The following is a 24,390-nucleotide window of genomic DNA, read 5'->3' as shown; positions in this document are numbered from 1 at the left end:
GCTCGGGGGCCGGGGGGGGGCTCCTTCATGGGGAAGCTACCAGTTCCTGTGAGGTTGTTCTTCCTTTTTTCTGCCCACCTGAGGATGTGTGTGCTGGCCTGTTGAAGACTAGCACGTTAGTGGGATGAAGCAGCCTGCAAACGGAGATCCTTTCTAGCTCAGGGTGGCCTTAGGTACAGAGACAGGATGGATTGCATTTCACAGCTGCAGCTGCAGCCTGCTAATCCCCCTCTGGTTAGGAAAGGGGAACTGCTTCATTTGATGAAGCCTCTTGCAACCCGGTGCGGGCTCCATGCTGAGCAAGGGCTCTGTTTGCATTTGGAATTAGTCTGCTTGGAGTCCATCCTCCCCTACCTTGAGTAAACTTGCCAAGAGGTCAGCGGTGTCAAAACAACCCTAAGGCTTCAAGCAGAGCTAGCTGAGGTCAGGTCAGGGACACCTAAAGGAGAACCTCCCCTGCAAACACCAGGAGGAGGCCCTTAAATATTTGTTTTAGTTTCTTCAAGGGGAAAAGAAGTTGACAAGATAATAGGATCCTGACAGTTTCGACCTCCTGGCTCCCAGGAGTTTGGCAGCTGGGTCAGAGATCAGCAACAAAGTAATATTGTAGGGTAATTAAGTTTCCAAGGTTTACTTGCTTGTTTAATTATACCGAGAGTTGGAAGACAGCGAGGGAGGTCTCTCACACCTGGTGGTGGGAGCTGCCGCTGTGCAATTTTCCTTTCCTACTTGGCTACGGGTTTGGGTTTGCTTGTTTTTTTCCTAAAAGGTTGTGGAGTTGGGCATTTAAAAATATGAATATCTAGGAATGAAATCTAGACTAACAAGTGGCTGCCATTTTTATTGTCCTCTTCCTCCCTAGATGTGGCAATCCTTCCTAGCCACAGTGAATTGGAAATGCATTTTTTCATATATAAGGTTTTTCATATGTAGGTTTGCAGTCATTTCCAGCTGCTTGACTCTGCCCTATCAGTTGCCTCCATCTATCTGGGTTGCCACTGGATGAAATGTCCAAGTTTTGTCTTATAATTCTGTCGTTGACAACAAACATATTTGCATTTGATGCAGCATAAGAACATCAGAATAGCCCTGCTGGATCAGGCCGAGGCACATTTGGTCCAGTATCCTGCTCCCACAGTGGCCCACCGGATGCCTATGGGAACCACACAAGCAGGACTTAAGTACAACACCACTCTCCCAACTTGTGGTTCCCAACAACTGGTATTCAGAGGCATGCTACCTCCAACAATGGAGTAGCTTGATAGAATCATAGAATTGTAGAGATGGAAGGCACCCCAAAGGTCATCTAATCCAAACCCCTGCAACACAGGAATCTCAACTAAAACATCCCTGACAGAGGACCACCCAACCTCTGCTTAAAACCCTCCAAGGAAGGAGAGCCCTCCATCTTCTAAGGGAGTTTGTTCCACTGTCAGAAAGTTCTTCCTGATGTTTAGTCAGAATCTCATTTCTTGTCGTTTTAATCCATTGCTTCAGGTTCTATTCTCCGAGCAGGAGAAAACAATCTTCCATGTGGCAGTTCTTCAGATATTTAAAGATGGCTGTCATATATCCTCCCTGTTTCCTCTTTTCCAGGCTAACCATACCCAACTCCCTAAATCTTGGTTTCCAGACCCTTGATCATCTTGGTTGCCTTCATCTGCACACAGTCCATCTTCTTAATCTCCTTCTTAAATTGTAATACCCAGAATTCAAGACAGTACCGGTACTCCAGGAGTGGTCTGACCAAGGCAGGATAGAGAAGTACCATTACTTCCCTTGATCAGACACTACTCTTTTCTTTTAGGCTGTTGATGCAGCCTAGAGCAACATAGGCTGTTGGGTGTGTGTGTGTGTGGTTTTTTTTTTTGCTGCTGTTGACTCATAAAATCATAGAATCATACCCCAAGGATCATCTAGTCCAACCTCCTGTGATGCAGGTCTTATTTGCAGGGTGTCATTTGCACTGCACTGCACTGTAAGCAAAGTATTAATTTTTTTTAAGGGAATAATGGGAGGAGAACTGGGACCTAGTTTAAAAAAACCCCAGGTTTCAGGGGCCCTAGGCCACCTCCTAGCTACACTCTAATTCTGAGGCATTTGTTTTCACACTGCAACTGTGTGCAAACCACTTTCACCACGCTTAAGACTGTGTCCAGGTCTTCCACAAGGGTGAAAATGCCCTGTGGCCATGATGATATTCTATTCCCTCCCAGCCCTAGGAGCATCTCATGCCAACCACCCTTCTAAGAGTGAGAAATCCCTGATTCCTTTTGGGCAATGGTTGCAGGAAGCAGACCAGTGCCACTGCGGTTGCAGTGTTAGCGCCTCTTCCTCCTCAGGGGTGCCTTGATTTTCCCAGCACATTTTAAGCACAGTGGAGGCAGGAAAAAGCCCTTTTGAAAATCACAGACTAATCACTCCATCTGCTCCCGTGCTGCTTCTTGGAGCTGCCTGCCAGGATTCTCTCCTCAGAAACTAAGTAGCACATTATTTTCGATAAGTTGCAATCATTTACTTGAAAAATTCCTACCTGTTTAAATATCCCTCTGGGGGGCGGGGCGGGGAGGAAAGCTATATGGCAAGTTGAGAAGAGAACCCTCTCTGCGTAGATTGCAATTAGAATTCTGGCGTCGTGTTTGTTCTGTGTGCAAATTCATTTCATTTGAGTGGAATGGTTGCTGGGGAGGGGAGGGGCAGGTTGAGCAAAGTTTATGTTCAAGATTTCTGTGTTTCTCTCAGTTCCTGTATTTCCAGGAACTAGAAATAGAAAAAAATAGAAAAAAGAAATCCTGCCAAGTAACAGAATCCTCACTTGGAGACATCAATTAAATCTGCTGTCCTGAATTTCTAAGATCAAAACCACACATTTAATGAAAACAAATTCCACATTTTCCCCCCTGTACTTCTGGTTATACAAAGACATAAGGCGTTGGAAGGGAAAGTGAGGGTCATCTAATCCAAAGCCCTGCAATGCAGGAATCTCAACTAAAGCATCCATGATGCATGGCACAGCCTCCCACTGGCCCATGGCCTCACTTGATCTCTGCAGTCTTGGATCAAATAGGAATGGTGGAAATGAAATTGCATCATTGGATTTACAAAAGGAGGGCAAACCCAAATTCATGATATATTCACACATTGCAGCTCGGTTAGGACTTTCCCAAGAACCCTGGAAACCGTAGTCTTGTGTGGAGGGCAAATAATCTCTAAGTGAGACTACGCAACACCCTCACCAAACTGCAGGTCCCAGGATTCTTTGGAGTGAAACCAGGTTTAAGCCAATACTGTCCAAACTTGTAGTGTAGGTGTAACCTCACATATTCAGAAATCTGAGCAAGAAGCCAGAAGTAAATGCATGTATAATGAAGGGGCAACTGAACAATCAACTGCAGAGCTGTAGCAGATCTTTACTGCACTTACAATAGATGCCTTGCTGTTCTGTCAACCTTGATTTCATAGCACTTCTGTTCCCAAGCACCCAGTAACAGTTCCAATACATAACAAATTATCTGTAGTTATTATTATTTTATTGTGGGGTTTGTTGGTTGTTAGGCAATTGGTTAGGTATGAGATGAAGATGTAATGGCTCCAGGGGTTACAAAGCCCTCAAGCAAGGATGGCTAGAAGAGCAGTCATTTCCCATTGTGGTTTCTTGGAAGAAGGGGGATCTCTCCTGGCTCTCAGAAGGGCAAAGCAGGTCGAGAGGCCAGACATACAGACTATCAAGGGGTGTGATATTACGCTAAACAATTATGTGGTCAGTTATTAGTCATTGTTTATCATTTCTATAACGCATCCCAGTAAATAACTACTTTGCCGTTCTCTTCTTTTGCTTTGGTTTGTCTTCATAGTAAGTGCTCGACTGCTCAAACTCAGCAGCCCTTTTCCTTTCTCTGGCCTGTCTTGGGACAGGTAGATTATGTCCCGGTTGCTCATTCCGCACATTGACAGAAAACAGCTCTTTGAGCCAGCTGGCAGGTGGGATGCTAATGCACTCAGCGGCTGACTCCATCAGCTCTGGAGACCTGCCCAAGCCCTCCTATCAGGGATTCTAGTTCACTGGGTCAGAGCTGGATTCTTTGCTAATGAATTCCAAATGATGTATTTCGTTTCCTTGCTTTTGTCGGTAAGCAGGAAAACATCTAGATTCTTTCATTGGATTCTCATTCTTTTTTGGCTGAGTCCTGTAGTGATCCTACAAGATTCAACAGTGTCAAACCACTAAATTGCTGGAACCTTTTGAGAGGGAACATATGCTAGCTGTTCAATTAAACTTTGTACTATTTAGAATTTCCACTCATAGAATCATAGAATTGTAGAGTTGGAAGGGACCCCGAGGGTCAGCTAGTCCAACTGCCTGTGAGGCAGAAATCTCAGCTAAAGCATTCATGACAGATTGCCATCCAACCTCTGCCTAAAAGCCTCCAAGGAAACAGAGTTCACCACCTTTCAAGGAATCCGTTCCACTGTCAAAAGGCTCTTATCATCAGAAAGTTTTTCCTGAATTTTAGTTATTTTTTATTATTTATTTATTTATTTATACGCCGCCCGTCATCTGAGGATCTCAGAGTGGTTCACAAGGTAGTCGGAACCCCCTTTCTTGTAACTTAAATCCCTTGGTTCAGATCCTACCCTGTGGAGCAGAGAAAACAAGCTTGCTCCATCTTCCAGCCCTTTAGATATCTGAATATGGCCATTATATCTCCTCTTTAAGTCTCCTCTTTTCCAGGCTAAACATTCCCAACCCACTCACCTTTCCAGACCCTTGATCATCTTGGTCTCCCCCCTCTGCACATGTTCCAGCTTCTCAGCCTATAAGACATCCCTTGAAAATAAGCCATAGTGTGTTTTTTTGAGGAAAAAATAAATATAAGATGTGTCTTATATCTTTTATTTGTGCAGCAGGTTCTTCCTGCCCAAGTGTTGAATCTTACATATACCCCTATTGAAAATCATTTTGTTAGTTTTGGCCCTGTTCTCCAATCTGTCAGTCATACTGAAGCCTGATTTTGTGTTCTGCGGCATTAGCTACCCTCCCAGTTTGATGGGGGGGCCTGCAAATCTGATGTAAGGTAAAGGTAAAGGGACCCCTGACCATTAGGTCCAGTCGTGACCGACTCTGGGGTTGCAGTGCTCATCTCGCGTTATTGGCCGAGGGAGCCGGCGTACAGCTTCCAGGTCATGTGGCCAGCATGACAAAGCTGCTTCTGGCGAACCAGAGCAGTGCACGGAAACGCCGTTTACCTTCCCGCTGTAGCAGTACCTATTTATCTACTTGCACTTTGACATGCTTTCGAACTGCTAGGTTGGCAGGAGCTGGAACCAAGCAACGGGAGCTCACCCCATTGCAGGGATTCGAACCGCTGACCTTCTGATCAGCAAACCCTAGGCTTTGTGCTTTAACCCACAGCGCCACCTGCTGATGAGCTTCCCCTTAATTCCTTCATCCAAGTCGTTTCTAAAGATACTGAACAACAACGGGCCCAGGACAGAACCTTGCGGCACCCCACTTGTCACTTTTTTCCAGGATGATGAGAAACCATTAGTGATCACTTTTGGGGTTTGGTCAGTCAACCAGCTACAAATCCATTTAACAAGTAACCTAATCCAGCCGGCATTTTACTAGCCTCTCTGCATGAATATCCTGAGGGACTTTGTCAAAATCCTTACTGAGATCAAGATACACAATTTCTACTGCATTCTCCTGATCCACCAAGCTTGTAACACCATCAAAAAAAGAAATGAAATTTGTCTGGTAAGACCTATCTTTAAGAGACCCATGCTTGGTCTTGGTAATCACAGCACCCTATTCTAAGTGCTCACAGACTGACTATTTAAGAATCTTTCCTGGTACAGTATTGATGTCAAGCTGACCAGTCGGTAGCCACCTGGGTCTTCTCCCCACCCCCCTTTAAGATGCGGACAACATTTGCCTGCCTTCAGCCCACAGGGACCTCACCTGTTCACTCACATTATTCCTTGGAGGCAAAGGGATGAGACTTGCAAAATGCTTATCGTGAATATAAAGGCAGGAACACAGCTATGCAGGTCTCTTTTGATATTCACTATAAGCAATGTCCTTCCTTAGCAGGCTCCCTCAGAGTAGGGTCCCACCCATTGGACATGCTAAATACTACTCCAGCACTCAGGGCTTCTATGTGTCAGCTTCCAGTAATGGTGGAGAGAAGTCCCCCCGTGAGCTTGTTAAAGGCCATACTTTTTTCCAACGTGCAGAAAAAGCTTGATTATTTCTGTGCCCAATCTCAACAAGGTCATCAGGAGTAAATCAGGATCCATTCCCTCCCTACCTTTTTAGTAGGAGAGTGTCTGATGTAGGAGAGGAGACAGACTGTAGGGAGATTGCCCTCTCTTCTTTTTACCTTTGCTTCTGTTGTGGCAACACCAGCCATGGAAAGTAGAGCGTGAGGGATGAAGACTTGGAGGGATAGTTTAGATCAGGCATCCCCAAACTTCGGCCCTCCAGATGTTTTGGACTACAATTCCCATCTTCCCTGACCACTGGTCCTGTTAGCTAGAGATCATGGGAGTTGTAGGCCAAAACATCTGGAGGGCCGCAGTTTGGGGGTGCCTGGTTTAGATTAATCAGTAGCTCAAATTTTAATCCAAGATGAGGAAAATTTTTCAGTATATACATGCATACAGTGTGTGTGAGAGAGAGAAAGAAAGAAAGAAAGAAAGAGAGAGAGAGTACGTGAACACAAAGACACACATACATGCAAACGGACACATATACCAGTGGGTTGTAGGAAGGAATCTTGGGCTTATGCATGCACTCCATTTTATGCTTGTAAAAAATCCTGGACGACCCAAGTGCTTGTCCCACCACCGTGCACCCCATTTTGCCGAGAGCGAGGGGCAATGTAAGCCTGAGAGTTGCTCCGGTACTTCACAATAGGTGAACCCTGTTCACTAGAGGCCCCACCTGCAGGCTGAAAACTGCACATGGGTGCTCTCCCCCAACAACTGCAGGCTTGAGGTCAAGGCAAAATACAGACCTGGAATGGAGAGACAGAGGAATTCAGAGAGATCCATACTCCTGCATGGCCCCATTGCTCTTTTGAATAGGGTTTAAAGAGGCAGCTCTTTGTCCCTGGGTAGAACAAGTGAGCTAATTCTGACCTTGCTCATACCCAAGAAGACTGACTCCGGTTCCTCTATGTTTCCATGACACAGTTGGATAAGAAGCAGTTGGATATTGTGTCTGGGAACAAGGAGTGTGTTCTCTTCATGTTGTTTTTTATTATTGCAATTATTTGTTCTTGAAGGTGTGCCACTACTTTGTGAAGAAAGAGTACCCTCTAGTGGATGTCTGAATGGCAAGCACATTTTCAGAGCGATCTATGCCTGTCTTCCTGATTGTTTAATTTGTGTCCTTTCTCCCCCCCCCCAAAAAAAAGAGTAATAAACCGGGACTCCGTAGAGTTAGCTTTAGGCAAGAAGGCACCGTGTGAAATGTTTCAGTATTTACAGCACCTCTCTTGCAATGCTGTGTACAGACTGAAAATTACATGAAGTCGAGCTGTTTTTTCTAATATCTTTTAAATTTTAACTCTTTCTGGAACTTGCCAGACAGACACTGGGGTGTTGTAAACCAGAAGAAGCAAGATAGGGGGAAGTCTGGTACCGGGCAGGTTGCCTGTGTGTTGCTTATGCAGTGTGTTGCTGTGCGGAAGAAGGGCGGGTTGTACTCTGATCAGGATGCTGAGCTCTGTGTGAAAAAATTACTCATAGGTCGCCATCAGCACAACAGCTTTCTTTAAAACATGTACCGGTAGTATAAACACTGACAACTGGGAAACACTGGCCTGCGAGTGCTCCAGTTGGAGAACAGCCTTTACCAAAGGTGTTATGGGCTTTGAAGGAACTCGATCTCAGGACGCAAGGGAGAAACGTGCTAAGAGGAAGGCACTCTTAGCAAATCCACACCGTGATCAACTCCCGCATGGAAACCAGTGTCCCCACTGTGGAAGGACGCGTGGATCCAGAATTGGCCTCCACAGTCACTTACGGACCCGTTGTTAAAACCGTGTTTATGGAAGACAATCTTACTCGGCTACGAGTGTTCGCCAAAGAAGAAGAAGAACAGCTTTCTGGACTGTCACGTCAGTGCTGTGCTAACCCAGAAGCACAGGAAGAATCCCCCACCAGTAAACAAGAATTCTTTTCTTACACTGAGGTGTTTTGCTTGTTACTACGTTATGTGGTTTTGCGTTTTCGTATTGTAAACTGCCCTGCAATCCTCGGATGAAAAGCGGTATAGAAATTTAATAAATAAACAACTAAGTTGGAAAGCTGACCCCTGGTGGATCCCCTTCTGTTAGGTGGACTGTCACATGCAGAAAGAAGATATTGGGGCTTGGAGGCCACGGACTTTGCCATGCACACATCACTTATCTGCCTTTTCCAAGAAAGCATCACAAGACAGAATCACTGTTGTATTTGCAAGCTCTTCTTTTAGATGGCAAGATTGGCCCCTTTCTCTTAAGCAGGTGCCTATAAATGGGGAAAGCACTTAAAAAAAAAGCTTTCAGCATTTTGGAGCTAAAAGGCATGCTTAGGTAAATTCTAATTACCCGTACCGGTAGTTCTGTGAACAAAAAAAGAAGCAACAAATCAAGTCAGAAGTACACATGTAGTAGGAATCTGTTGTTTTGCTAAATTTACACCGCTTTGTACTAGCTGCGGTTCCAGCTATATAAATGAAACATCCTCCAAATTGTCAGTTCACCAGCACTGTGTTTTGCTAAATGGCTTCCTGTTTCTACAAAATGTGTGTTATTATGCCCTACTATTATATATGTATAAAACTATATATTAACAAACCCAAACTAGATTATCATAATGCTGTTCCATCTGAATGCGTACCTAATAGCATGGCATAATAGCATTTTCTCTATGTGAGTGTGTAAAGATTCATGTTATTTTCACAACTGTCATTTCCATCATTCTATTCCTTCCTGAAGTTGCAGGCTGGAGTTTTGCTGTCTCTGGAGGCTGCCAGCTGTATGTTCGTAACTAACATTGTACATTTCAGGCAGATTGGGAAAGAACTGGGCAAGGGAGGCAGATGTCAATAAAACATGTGGCTGTTGCATTAGGAAATGGATTGTCTTAAGATAAGTGTTAGATCTGTGGTGTTGTAGGTGGGGCTGATTATATTAAAGAGAGGTAAAGAAGAGCTTTAAAATATTCCCTTTGTCCTCAGTCTTCTAAAATGTAGGACTTTCAAAAATAAATGCTTGGACACATTGGCCTTTCCAACGCCTTTCCAACTGCATTATTACCCAATGAATGTGTTTTATCATAATGAAATGGATAATGTAGGCTATGTGGGATTTACTTATGTGGAGAGTGGCTGGGGAAACCCAGTCGGATGGACAGGTTATAAAATAATAATAATAATAATAATAATAATAATAATAATAATAATAATAATAATAATTTATCTATAAAGAGGCATGCCATATGTGTCCAATAAGTGTTTGTATTGCATGGGCATGGGTTAAAGATACATTGCTCAGTAATAATACTTAGGTTGCCCCATCTTGAACTGTTTTGCAAAGATAAATTCATCATGTGTTTGTATAGACACATGGTAGTTCAGACACTGATTGCTTAGATTTTTTTTTATATATGAACAGTATCTCCCTTCTGAAGCCCACTCCCACTTTAGTGTGATTTTTCGGCAAATGCTCTTTATGAAACAAGCAGGCATCTGATCTCCGTCACGTTTTAATCCTTAGTCTCTCTCCTGTTTTCTTTCCCCGTTTTTTCAAAAGGTTTGTAACAAGGTTCACAGGGTGCGTGGTGAACAGGGAAGAGTAATCTCTCCCATTGTTATTGCTCCTTAGCATCCTGTTTAGAGTGTGCACAGGGTGAGCTTTCATTCTAGTACCCAGATCCCAAATATTGGCATCAGCATCATTTGCATCAGTATTTGCCTGCCAGATCCATTCAAGACTAAATCTGGGAGCATTCTTCTTCTTCTTCTTCTTCTTCTTCTTCTTCTTCTTCTTCTTCTTCTTCTTCTTCTTCTTCTTCTATCACTCGTAGCCGAGTATGAGTGTCTTCCATAAACACGGTTTTGTGAATGAGTCCAGTACAGTGATAATAGTTTGCCTGTCTTCCCAAGTGATGCGTAAAATTTTTCGGAGACACCGTTGATGGAATCTTTCCAGGAGTTGGAGATATAATGGGCCAGAGACAAGAGTGTGGGTTAAATATGGCTACCACCTTATTGGTAAGTTCCTGTTTTGGTGTGGCCTTGGGCAAGTATCCATCTATCAAACAGCCTAGATGGGGAAGTATCATATATTTGACTGGGTGCAGAGAGTGTTGGGAGTCACCAGCTGGGGAGCCCCCAAGGGAGCGCCCATGGGAAGACGGCTCAGAGCCAAGGAACGGGTGATGGAAGTGTCATACGCAGGAGAAGTTACAGGGCTTAGAGAGCAGGAAGAGTCGGGGGCAGAGGACAGTTCAGACTCTGAGGCAGGACATTGTACCGGTTTATAGGAGTCAAAATCCAAAGAAGTGCTTGAGACAGTTCACACCAAGGCATTGATTTTGCTTTGTTTGCTGCTGGGCTTCACAAACTGCAGTGCACAATCACACACACCAAAATGGCATAAAGTCGGGGCATGGATTCAGCTCTGATTCATCAGATTTCTCACGTTCATCTTTGAATCGCAATGTGGTCACCTAACTAATTTCTTCTATATGCCTGGCAACATTGCTTTATTGTTGCTTTTTGCTTTATTGTCATTGCTTTTTATTTTTATTTCGCGTTACCTTTCCTGTGTCAGTTTTGAATCTCGCTCACGTAAGTGAAATTTAATTGCACAAAAAAAGCTCAAATCTTTGAAAAAGGATTTGCGGCTTGACCACTATCGCTTTGAAGCAATTTAAGGTATTTAATTTTTGAGTTCTGGAATGCTTCCCCCCCCCCTTAAAAATGCTTTCTGCCAAAAGTAATTTAATTATTCAGATTTTCGCAGGAATATTGAGGTTTAAACCAGAGTGCTTAGCCTTGAAAGGCTGGCATGTGGGCTGCTGCTGCCACTGCTCCACCTTGGCGACTGGCGTGGTCTTTGTGGCTCTTCTGGCATTTTTCTCTTTGCTTCCTATACACCAGCTGTTAGCTTCTTGTAACCCCTGTGAGATTGAAGTTGTACTCGACCAGTCTGAACTACTTTTGTGCTGAAAATTTCTGTCGCATCTTTTCAACAATTCTGCACCAGTTCAATGCCCCCTCCCCAAGGACAGGATTAATCTTTGAGGAATTGGCAAACGCTAATTATTTTATTTTATTTTTTAATCAGTAATCGTTTGCTCTTACTTTAACCAAATGAGCATCTGACTTGAAGCTAGAATCAGCTGTGCATTTTCATTTGGCTCATAGAACCTCTGTTGACGATAAATAAGAGATCCGGCTGAGATGAAAATCTCCCCACACGCACACAGAATTTTGCTGGACCATTCCCCATCCCCAATAGGGAGGAGGGTATTCAACAGCACTCAAGAAATGGGCAAAGTCTAAGAATTTTCAGAGTGCTGGTGCTTACCTTTAAATATGATGTGGCCAGAGATCTTTCTTTCCTTTGCCTTCTTTCTTACATTGAAAAAAGAGAGAGGCTTACTACAGCTTCAAGCAGTTCTATGATACAGCATTGATGTAGTGGCCAATGGGGACAGCCGTCTTTCCACTTGCCCAAGAATGTCCCTGGGAATTATTCTACGTCATGATGACATAGGGGCATTCTCAGGGGCATTCTGCTGAAAGCAGCCAAGCTGAAACTTGGCTTATTTGGGGGGAAGAAAGAACATGGGTGTCGTTACCTACAGTGGCTCTGATAGTTGGGCTTTGGCTGAAGGTATTTGTGTGTTTGTGTGTGTGTGTGTGTGTGTGTTTTCTGATGGTATAGCATACAAAGTTGGCATTCTGACAGCACAGTAACACACCACCACAAAGTATAAAATTGCTCTGGTAAAGCAGTGAAACTCAGTTACTGTTTATCCTGCTCTGCTGGGGAGGTGGTAGCAATTCCCAGAGCCTCTTCAGGCCAGACCCTGGACATCTCCCAGGTGCATAGCTGCCTAGTCTCCCGTTTTTCGCGGGAAACCCCCGTATTTTGTTACCGTTTCCCGCTGTTATCCCGAATGGATTTATAGCCCGTAAATCCCCCGGATTTGGAATGCAGCTCCTGCCGGCGGCCATGTCCCGGCTCCCAGCTGTCTGCGCATGTCTGGACATGCATAGAAGCGACTTCCGCTGCCGCGCCGCTGCTGATCCCGGATTTTTCAATCCGGGAGTTGGCAGCTATGCCCATGTGGGGCTGCCAGCTGAGCTTTGGAAGGTGTTGTGTCAGCAAATGGCCATGGTCATTTGAAGGCTTAAGGAGACTGGTAAGGCCTTCTCTTCTGGTGGCTCCATCCTCTTGGGGGAGCTGCCTACAATCCTTCAAGGGCTCATAACTTAATTGTGCTTTCACATGCTCCTGCACAGCCATGGAATAGGGGTAGCTACATGGGAGTCACCCCCAAATACTGAGCATGACAAAAGAGCTGCATCTTCAGGCTGAGATGAAAGTAGAATGGCGAGGGTGTCCCATCAGAGGGGTGACAATTTTTTTTAAAAAAACAACAACATTAGACATTAAAAATTCCCCAATACAGGGTTGCCTTCAGGTGTCTTCTAAAAGTCAGATAGTTGTTTATTTTCTTGACATCTGATGGGAGGGCGTTCCACAGGGCTGGCACCACCACCGAGAAGGCCCTCTGCCTGGTTCCCTGTAACCTCACTTCTCGCAATGAGGGAACCGCCAGGAGGCCCTCAGAGCTGAACCTCAGAGAGATACTAGGAGCTGGCTGCAGGGGATTTGACACAACTTTAATTTGATTAATTTACCAACAACAGTTCTTTTGTGTTTATATTTGGTGTCTCCTTGGAGAGGTATGAAAGAAAGGTGTTTAAAACAGAAACTGTAAACAAAACAAAACAAAAATACAATCTCAATTGACTATATTGATCAGGGGTCAAAATTCTGCTTAGTGCTAATTTTCTGTTTTTATGACAGTAGAATACAACCATTCAATGGTCAGATATGTTAGGGATGGGCAGAATTCATGACACTCTTCCAAAACTGAACAACCAACGAGAAGCAGATTGCAAAGAATTGGGAATGGTTTTCGTAATTCACTCCGCAGCACTTCGCTGCCTGCACCTCAGGCTGTCTGAAGTTGTATCAGATGCAGGGAAGAGAGTGGTGGGTTGCTGTTTTACAAAAACAAAGATGCCACTTCAAGGCAGAGTGTGTATCAAGCAATTGCCCTGATTTTTCACAAAATTTACTCGGAGGTTACGTGATGTTGCTGTCAAGTAAGTAGTTGCTGTTCTGCACCTTCTGTTGTAGATTTCCATTGCTTTTCTTACCTCGGAAAGTCTGCTTTTTTAGTTTAAAAAGTGTACTAGCTATTACCATTTATCAGTGGGTTGTGAAAAGTGCCCTTTTATGGTTGTGCACTTCCAGCATCTAAACGAATGTGCGAGAGAGCCATAGAACAGTCTGCACTTGTGGGCACTAGGAGAGAGAAAGAGAGAGAGAGAGAGAGAGAGAGAGAGAGAGAGAGAGAGAGAGAGAGAGAGAGAATACAGAGCCGTGATGATTCAGATCTAGTTACTGACTGTTCTCACCTTGATCATCATACATTTGTGCAACTCTTGGAAATCTGAACATAAACTACTGCTCCATAATTATTTTATAACTGGGCTGCCTGCTATGAAAATACAGCACTGATCCTTCTTTGCCATAAATGCAGAGCATGTGTAAACAGTCTTCTTGTCTGGTCTTATCATGTGAAGAACATGATGCCCCCAATAACTAAGTGTCCCCTCGAATTGGCCTCACATCCACCTTCCCTGTCACAGCCTCATGTGGCTGACCTGCAAAAGCTGCATATGTGACCGGAATTGGCAACAGCCTACAGGGTCTGGCCAGCCGCACACACAAGGGCATGGCATTTTACTTATTTACTATTTGAATGCACTGGCTGTAGCTTAACTCTTGGTGTGCCAATTGTAGACGGTTTTGCTTGCGCCAAAGTGGTGTTTGCTGACCGAATCCTGCAGTTTATCTTGCAGACATGTCTAGCTGTGGGTCCCTATGAGGGGAGCAGCCGTCCCCTTCCCCACACTGTAAATTGTTTTACCCCTTTTAGGTCTCTGTTTCTTGCACCCTCCCCAAAATAGCTTCCTTCTCCCAAAAACTATTCTAAAGTGAAGTAAAGAGTTTCGTTTTAAAATAAAGTCAATGCCATTTAAAGACCATTTTATGTTTGGTTGGTTGGTTGGTTGGTTGGTTGGTTTGGTCAGTAGACAGAACAATTGGCCTCCTTCAGATGGCCAGGCTTTGTCTAGAGCAGGGGTAGGCAACCTAAGGCCTGTGGGTCGGATGCGGCCCAATCACCACCTCAGTCCGGACCACGGACAGTCCGGGAATCAGCGTGTTTTTACATGAGTAGAATGTGTCCTTTTATTTAAAATGCATCTCTGGGTTATTTGTGGGGCCTGCCTGGTGTTTTTACATGAATAGAATGTGTGCTTTTATTTAAAATGCATCTCTGGGTTATTTGTGGGGCATCAGAATTCTTTCATTTCCCTCCCCCCCCCCAAAAAAATATATATAGTCTGGCCCACCACATGGTCTGAGGGATGGTGGACTGGCCCACGGCTGAAAAAGGTTGCTGACCTAGAGACTTCCAGTTGCTGACAGCTTTCAGATGGTTTCCCTGCATCAGAGAACTGCGAAATAATATAATTTATCATTTTGTGCCTAAATATTAAGCCATATTCATAAAGGAAGATATTTTTATTAAAAAAATTTGGTAATCCGATCTTCAACCTTTTATAACAATTTATGAGAAACAACAGGAGAAAACAATAAAATACATAAATATTGTTGAGGCAGCCAAAGCAGCAGTTTACATCATTTTAAAAAGTATGTAGTGCAATAAAATAAAAACACCTTGATATATGAGAAAAACAATAATAAGAAGAAACACTTAGAAACCAGCAGAATTAAAAGTGGGCAGCAAACTGGAAGAGTTAAATCAAATACTAAAAACAACTGGAAACAACAAAAAGTCTTCAGCAAGTGTCCGAAGGCTAAAAGAGATCGGGAAAGAAAGACATCAGCTCAATGCCAGTTGAATCTCGCTGAGGAGAAAACTCCAAAGCTGGGGGCGCCACCATTGAAACAGCCCTTTCAACGGTCGTCAGCCACCTTACAGTCTAAGTTGGGGATACACAGAGATGATGACGATACTCAGAAGGGTCCCCACAGGAAAGGGCAGTCCTTTGTAGGACTGTAGAGATTTATATCTTCATATGCAGACGTTGCAGGCTACAGAACAGGGTGGATTTCCCTCTTTGCCCACAGAGATGGAGTCCATGGGTGCAGTTGAAGGTCTTTCTCCCCCCCCCAAAAAAAAACACCCTAATGACCTACAGTAGAAGAATAAAATGGTAGGAACATGCCACACACCCCTTTCTGTCCTGCTGCCCCTTGAATTCTCCACCTCCCACCCACTTGCCCATCTTAAGAACATGAGAAGAGCCTGCTGGATCAAGCCAGTGGCCCATCCAGTCCAGCATCCTGTTATCACAGTGGCAGAACAGTTGCCTGTGGGAAACCAGCAAGCAGAATCTGACCACAAGAGCCTTCTGCCCTCCTGTGGTTTCCAGCAGCTGGTATTCAGAAGCATTGCTGCCTCCATCTGTGGTGGCAGAGCACAGCCGTTGTGGCTAGAAGCCTTTCATAGCCCTGTCCTCCATGAATTTGTCTAATCTGGTATTTTTCCCTGAAACTGATGAGATGATTGGGCACCGACGAATCCTGTTTCAGCAACAGGATTAAGACAGACAGTTGCAGTATGAATGAATACTACCATTTATCTTTCCTTCTGTAAAAACATACTATTGGAGCCTACTCCTAGATACTTTGGAAGCGGTTGCTCTCATTCCGTGTTTTAATCTATGCATTTCACTTTTGTGCTTCTTACAGTGTTGAGTATTCGAGGGGCTCAGGAGGAGGAACCAACAGACCCACAGCTAATGCGACTGGACAACATGCTTTTAGCAGAAGGGGTAGCAGGCCCTGAAAAAGGAGGGGGTTCAGCCGCTGCGGCTGCCGCAGCCGCAGCATCTGGGGGTGCCGGCTCGGACAATTCTGTGGAGCATTCGGACTACAGAGCAAAACTATCTCAAATTCGACAGATCTACCACACCGAGTTGGAGAAATATGAGCAGGTACTAATCTTGTGCGTGGCAGTTTCCTGTATCACAGTAGAAGCCAGCATATAATGTTGGAATGCACACAAAAAACAACCCATAGCATGGTCTCATGGATAAGGTGCTGGATCTGGGTTCGAATTCCACCTTATCCTTGTTCTCATAGTTTATGCACTCAGCAGAATAAAGCAGCAAAGCCATTATTAGAACAGTACCACTTCATGATGCAGGTGGAAGAGTTTCATAGATACAAATGGGAATGCTCTCTGTAAACAAAGCTTAATATATAAAAATAATATTTTGGGGAGGCCTGGTTTGTTTGTTTTTTATTTATCAAATTTCTGTCCTTCCCTTCCTCTCCAAGGACTTCACTGAATCCTTTTTCCGGACATGCTAGTTTTCAACATGCAGGGGGATTTGTTTGTGGAGAGCATTCCTACAGGCTGCCTCCTCAACTAGATTCTAAAATGATGCAGCCCAGGAAAAGCTTTGCGGCTAATCATGATAACACATCATCTCACAGGGCTACTCTGATGTTGGATTTGATGGTGAAGGGTTCTCAAGACAAGCTGTATATGGAAATAATGTTTAGAGAGTTCACATCCCATTAACATTACTGAGTTCCTGCAATGCCGGAATCTCAACTAAAGCATCCATGACAGATGGGCGTCCAATCTCTGCTTAAAAACCTCCAAGGATGCTTCATCTGAGATTCCGGCATTGCAGAGAATTGGACTAGATGACCCTTAGGTCCCTTCCAACTCTACGATTCTATGATTTCCTTTCAGTCTCCTCCTTCCCAGGCTAAACATACCCAACTCCCTCAACTGGTCTTCATAAGACTTTGCTTACAGACCCTTGATCATCCTAGTTGCCCTCCTCTGCACACGTTCCAGCTTGTCAACATCCTTCTTAAATTTTGGCGCCCAGAACTGGACACAATATTCCAGGTGTCATCTGACCAAGGCAGAACAGAGTGGGACTATGACTTCCCTTAATCAGGACACTAGACTTTTGTTGATGCAGCCTAGAATAACATGAGCTTTTGTAGAAATTACTTAACATATGACAGAGGCCATATCCACTCAATACATTTAAAGCACATGACTTTCCCCAAAGAATGCTGGGAACTGTTGTTTGTAAACCATGCTGGGAATTGTAGCTCTGTGAGTGGTAAACTACAGTTCCCATGATTCTTTGGGGGAAGCCATGAAAATGCTATGAATGTGTTCTGAATGTATGGTATAGACGTGGCCTTTGGAGTAATATGCACAATTCTTTTCCACAATGAACCTCTAGGAATTTATATTTTTTATATTTTTTTATATTTTTTAAAATGCTAATGAATGGACTAGACAGAAAAAAAACTCCCTCCTATATTGAGAGTGGGGTTCTTTAAGATTTCCCTCCTTTTTCTGGAAATTACAGGATATTCACTAAAAATTCCCTCTAAGGGTGGAATTCAGTGTTGTGCTATGATGAACAGTCCATTTGCACAAGCATTTCATCTTGCCAGCTGGAGCCATCACCACTAGAGCGATCTTCCCCTAGCACTCTGCGGGTTCTCCCAACACACCAGAGCCAGCTCACCCATGATACAAGGAGAGGTGACTGCCTCAGGCAGCAGCGTTCACCAGGGCATCAGATCCAGATGTCCCTATTTCTTCCACCCTTGTTCCTGATGTGGAGAGAGATCTTCCCTCACCCTTTCTCCCCTGGCAGGAAGGGGGTGTGCCATTTTCGGTCCACTTCAGGTGCTTTAAAATCTTTCCAAGTTTGGCCTCTGGACTTGGCAAATTCATTTGGGAGCAATAGGGAGAAGAAACACTTGTCATTCCCCTAGCAATAGTGAGGCAGAAATAGTGGCCTAAACCACAGAGCCTAGGGCTTGCCGATCGGAAGGTTGGCAGTTCGAATCCCCGTGACGGGGTGAGCTCCCGTTGTTCGGTCCCAGCTCCTACCCACCTAGCAGTTCAAAAGCACGTCAAAGTGCAAGTAGATAGATAGGTACCACTCCGGCAGGAAGGTAAACAGCGTTTCCGTGCACTGCTCTGGTTCGCCAGAAGCGGCTTAGTCATGTGGCCACATGCTCGGAAGCTGTCTGCGGACCGTTTGCGGCTCCCTCGGCGTATAGAGCGAGATGAGCGCGCAACCCCAGAGTTGTCTGCAACTGGGCCTAGCGGTCAGGGGTACCTTTACCTTTACCTGTAGATCAGCTCCATGGTTTGCCTCTTTCTCATAAGAAAGAGCAGTGAGTAAACTTCGGTCCTATTCCAACTATACCCAGGATGGCACCCAGTTTCCTTTCTAACAAAGGGCAGGAATGCAAATAAAAGAGATCAGCAGTAATCTTACCTTTGTCTCTCGACAGGACTTACCCTGACAGGCAGCCTCACCCAGCCGGGGGTTCTTGTTACCCCTACTATGCTGCTCCATAGAGCCCTCATATTGTGTGAGCCTGGCTGTGGGGGAGCCTGACCGGCAACTGAATGGAAAACCATGCTCGTCCAGGTGTGGCGAGCTCTCTCCTTCAGTCTCATGGCCCCAGAAATGCAGGGGAGAGCAGTTCAGATAGGTTGACTTGTGCAAGGAGCCAGTCTGCCTGGAGCCTTTGTAGGACTTGGGGAATAAGAATCTCTTTACTGACCCATTCGTTAGTTTTTGCCTTAAGGTGATATATATTTGCACCACCTGCCTCCTCGTATCGTATCCCCGCCTGGCTGAGGGGGAGGAAGACTCCTTGATATGGCAGGGGAAGAAACTGACATTAAGAACCCTCTGTCAAATTAACATTGTGGTCAGTCATCAAGAACAGGGCCCTCCAGAAACTGGGTGTACGAGCTTCTGGCAGCAAGATGCCTTCAGCACGTCTAATTTCAGTTATTACCTGTTTGCCCTTTCATGTCAGGGATCCTGATGTGCTCTACAACCCTGCTGCTTTGGCTCTAATTATTATCCTTGTTAACACACAGGCGGAAAACTCGCGGAAAGTAAGTGTCATGTTTTGTATTTGCAACGACTTGATTCGTGTCATCGCCAAACCTGTGATAACTCACCCGCTCTTCTCACCAGCTGCCAAAGTTTGGGCTAACGTTAGTAATTGTCAGAGATTACGCTTCTAGCAGAGGTGACCAGTGGGATTGTCAAGCAATAAATGGGCAAAGCTGCTCAGCAGCAAACCCATCAGTGCATGTTTGTTGGAGGCAACTGGGGTGCTAATGGGGGTTGGGGGCTCTCCTCCTCCCACTTGCTGTCCCATAAGCCACCACTGTTTGCTTGGTGCCACCTGTCAGCTCCAGATCTTGCCCTGGAAGGTGCATCCCTTAACCTATTGGACTGCAGGTAGGTAGCCGTGTTGGTCTGACGTAGTCAAAACAAAATAAAAAAAATTCTTCCAGTAGCCCCTTAGAGACCAGCTGAGTTTGTCATTGGTATGAGCTTGCATGCACACGAAAGCTCATACCAATGACAAACTTAGTTGGTCTCTAAGGTGCTACTGGAAGAATTTTTTTTATTTTGTTTTGACTATTGGACTGCATCACCCCCAGTGCCCATGGCTACCAGGGTGGAAGAACAGTTATTTTCTTTGGCCTGGTTCTTCAAGGATCCCTGATCTGTGACTCAGTTCTAGACCAGTTCTACACATGAAACAGAATATAGCCATAAGAATCATAGGTAACAGTGGGTGACAGTTTTGAATTCTGGTCCATGTAAAAAGTTTCCTGCAGATAGAGAGATGATAGACGATAGATAGATAGATTAGATAGATAGATAGATAGATAGATAGATAGATAGAGATACCCTACGCACATAACGAATAATGTAAAAAGTTCCCTGCAGATAGAGGTAGATAGGTAGGTAGGTAGGTAGGTAGGTAGGTACCCTACGGACATCACGAATAAATGCACTGGCCCAGCCTATTTATTTTCCAGTTTTGGCACAAATACATTCACTGAGCTTACTTTGTAGCCAAAAGATACAAATCACAATTTTTGCTAAAAGACGGACGTATTAAAACTTTTACTGTACCGTATATTCCGGCATATAAAACGACTGGGCATATAAGACGACCCCCAACTTTTCCAGTTAAAATATAGAGTTTGGGACATACTCGCTGTATAAGAAATATGACCCGGTGTATAAGACGATCCCTGACTTTTGAGAAGATTTTCCTGGGTTAAAAAGTAGTCTTATACGCAGGAATATACAGATACGCAGGAATATACAGATACGCAGGAATTTACAGATTTGTTTGTTGATTGTGTAAGAATTGCATACTCGTCGAAGGGCCCTGATCTGTGTTTCTGCAGGAGTTGATGATATGGGAACATGTCCTGCTCTGAAGGGGATTTGTAGAGAGAGTCAGTGGACAGTGCCTGTTCCAGTAATGAGGAATACCCAAATAAGTGACTCATGCAGAGACGCAACAGGCATTTTTCCAGGCATAAGGCAGGTAATCCCACTGTATCTCTGCACTGGGAGTGACTGAATGATACAAATCACACCCAGTCCAGAAGCACAGCATGGTTACCGGACTCCCGCCTGTAAGATTGCCTGTTGCATCTCTGCATGAGTCAATGATTGAGAGGAGGCAAGCCCAGTGACCTGTGAAGAGACACAATAGGAAGTTTTCTCTGTATGTGAACTCATGAGATCCTTTCATTATATAATTAATCCATCTGTGACTATATATTAGCTGTTTTCTTATTACCCTGGCACATTCTGAGAACCTCTTTACTTACTATTGAGAGGGAAGGATGAATGTGCCAATTTCAGTTTCTCACAGTTTTTATTTTTCCTCAATCTGAAGTTCAGTTCTCCATACCTGTTTTAATTTTTGTTAAGTCTTAATGAAAATTAATCAGCATTTTAATGTGATTTTCTCCTCATATGCACCTGCCTGTATGCAATTTTGCCCAATATGCAATTTTTACAAATCGATTTTCCCTTAAATAATGCATTTTATATGTCGTTTTTCATTAATATGTTGTTGTTGTTGTTGTTGTTGTTTGTTGTTATCACCATCACTATTTCATTTCTATACCACTTTCTATTTTTAAGGAAAAAATCTGGAAGTGGTTTACAGCCTACATTAAAACATCAAATAAAACCACCCAGAATAAAACTACTGAAGAAAGTCATATATAAAGTATACATTCAAAGCAACATAATGAGCAGGAAACGAAAATACTATCTTAAACATTTCAAAAGAAGCAGAATTCTCAAGATAAAAGAACATTGTCATTGGCATGGACCATGGCTGCTGTTGCTGCCAGTCCTTCCAAGGGTGGTGGCTGTGGAAGTTGAGGCTTCATGACCTAGGCCTCTGGCCTCTTCTGCAGCCTCTTGCTTTTGTAGCTGGAGTCCATCAGGGCCCTGCCCTCCCAGTCCAGGTGGAAAAAAAGGCCCGTATGGCACCGAGAAGGTCTTCCAGGCTGAGTCAAAGCCAAGATGAATATATCCATAGTACTGCAGAATCGTAGAGTTGGAATTGACCCCAGTGGTCATCTAGTCCAACCCCCTGCAATGTAGGAATATCAACTAAAGCATCCATGGTGGATGGCTATCCTTAGTGTAGGTTTTCATATGGACACAACCTCAGTATTTGCATTTTTTCAAATGTTAAAAACAACAACAACCACCACCACCACCACAACAACAACATTATTAATACCATTTGTACCTCGCCCATCTGTCTGACTTGCCCCAGTTTTATATGTACAATTTGTTTGTTTGCGTTTGTGTGTACATGTATATGCACACACACTTTGGTGCTTATTACTTGGCTGGAGAACTGTATTGCAAAATTCAGTGCGGGTTTGGAGGCTGGCTGTTTTTCAGGCTGAATATTGTTTCAGAATATACAAATTAGATAGGTAAAGGTAAAGAGACCCCTGACAGTTAAGTCCAGTCACAAACGACTCTGGGGTTGCAGCGCTCATCTCGCTTTACTGGCCGAGGGAGCTGGCGCTTATCTGCAGACAATTTTTCCGGGTCATGTGGCCAGCATGACTAAGCCGCTTCTGGCGAACCAGAGCAGCGCACGGTTTATCTACTTGCACTTTGACGTGCTTTCTAACTGCTAGGTGGGCAGGAGCTGGGACCGAGCAATGGGAGCTCACCCCCTCACGGGGCCTCGAACCACCGACCTTCCGATCGGCAAGCCCAAGCAGCACAGTGGTTTAACCCACAGCACCACCCGCATCCCTCCACCACCCACACCCCCAAATTAGATAGGCTTGCCTTTAAATGTGAACTGATTTTTTTTTTCAATTCAACACCCACCCACCCAATCTGTAGCTTTTGTGTTCTTTGTTTACACCCTCAGTCTTTGGCCTAGTTCTCACTAAGGTTTTCAACCCGTTTCTGAGCTTGGACCGCTTTAGACTTCAGACAGGGATCATAGAATCATAGAATCATAGAGTTGGAAGAGACCACAAGGGCCATCCAGTCCAACCCCCTGCCAAGCAGGAAACACCATCAAAGCAATCCCACTCCTCTGTACAAAACGATTCCCTTCAAACTAGCATGGTAGGGAGAAGGGTACCAGCATAACTTGTTCTCCCTTATGCTCAGCTCACAGGAATCTTTTCCGCTGTCCCATGGGAGAGAATACCACCGTGTGTGCCTCTTCCCCCACCCAGTCTTGACATAGGATTGTCACTTCCATAGGGTGTAATCTTCACAGCATTCACCATTATTCTTCTGGAGGCCCCGCACCAACTCTCCACCAGCAAAATAAAGCCAGTTTCTTTCAAGCACTATGTGACCCTGTGCCAAACAAGTGTAGCCTATTAATGTTTCCATGATGTACGGTGTCCCATATATAGTTCTGCTTCTGATATCTTATGTGTGAATGTTTTTTCCCTGTAATGTTGATTCCCTGTGTTATTGAAGAATATTAGGTAGCCAGGGAGTTTGTTAGCCTGACTGAAACTGAACTCGTATGAGCTGGAGGTGGAATGTTAGTTTGGAACTGGATTGGTTTTATGCAGTATAACAGACAGCAGAAAAATGTCTGATCATGTGTTCAGATAGTGTATTTTATGTCCCCTAATGGCAGGTCCGTTCCAGAATCACATGGACAGTACTTCTTATAGCCATATCAGCAGAGCAAAGGCTCATCTCGTCTCTGAGAGCATCTCATTAAGTAACATAAACACTTTGCCTTCCCTAGACAATTTCTTTTCCTGCCTGCAAATAGACTCTCTCACACATCTGTGGCTCTGTAGTTGATACTTACACTGAGTTCTGGACATATATTTTGATTGTGCATTTGGGGAAATGATCATTCATGCACAGGAAAAAAGCTTCCTGAGGTTTTTTGTTTTTTTTTAAATCAGTGAAGCTAGGGGTGTACATTTTTAAATAAATGCAAACAAAATAAATTAGACGATTGGCTCAGCTCTGTCACAGATGAACCTGTCAAATTGGGTTTTTCCTTTGTCCAATCTTAAATTCGGTTCTCCTAATACCTGCATAAATTTGATGTATGTTTTTTTAAAAAAAAAAAGCATGAGAATCCACCAGCATTTTAGTTTGCATTTTTCCTAATATGGACATTTTATATTTTATTTTACCTAATATACGCATCGTTGCAAGCGGTGTTTCCTAATACAATGTATTTTAATGTTATTTCACTAATACATGCATTTATGCACACTTTCCCCTTAATATATATATTGTATGCATTGTCTGGCTGGAGAACTGCACAGCCAAATTGGTAGAAGTGCAAATTTTGAAGGATAACTGTGTATTGGTAAGTGCAAATTAGGTAGGTTCACAATAAAATGTGGACCAAGGTGAATTTCTCCCCCTAGTCACAAATTGGCACCTTTATCTGTCCATGTGTGCATGCTCATGCTCTTTTGCATATGCACATGCCCTGTCATAAATGTGTGCTGGATCTTTTTTTCCATAAGGGTATTAAGATAGAGGTTTCACAGTAATCCAAAAGGTTCAGTTTCTTGACCTGCGTGAAATGGCTCCATAATCACCATATGCCTGCCTATAAAGAGGTGAATTTAGGAGAGTGTGACCGAGCCAAGAGAGTGCCCCGGGGGGCATCGCAACAGTGACAA

General features: G+C 44.1%; 1 protein-coding gene across 4 annotated transcripts in view; it reads left to right on the top strand.

Moving 5' to 3' along the window:
• The window catches only part of PBX1 (PBX homeobox 1), a 220,000-nt gene that overhangs the window by 149,715 nt on the left and 45,895 nt on the right, over nt 1-24,390 (top strand). For 3 of the 4 annotated variants that reach the window (XM_060276637.2, XM_035122694.3, XM_035122691.3), the window contains exon 3: nt 16,083-16,327. In XM_060276637.2, the coding sequence (XP_060132620.1) occupies nt 16,083-16,327 (245 nt within the window). Of the gene's footprint in view, nt 1-16,078; nt 16,328-24,390 lie in introns of all 4 variants that reach the window. The other variant, XM_088674866.1, reaches the window with a different exon arrangement.

The sequence above is a fragment of the Zootoca vivipara genome, chromosome 7, assembly GCF_965207765.1.
Source record: "Zootoca vivipara chromosome 7, rZooViv2.hap1.1, whole genome shotgun sequence".
NCBI classification, from domain to species: Eukaryota; Metazoa; Chordata; class Lepidosauria; order Squamata; family Lacertidae; genus Zootoca; species Zootoca vivipara.
Note: the sequence above shows the minus strand (reverse complement) of the source record. Positions and strands in the feature narration are given on the sequence as shown.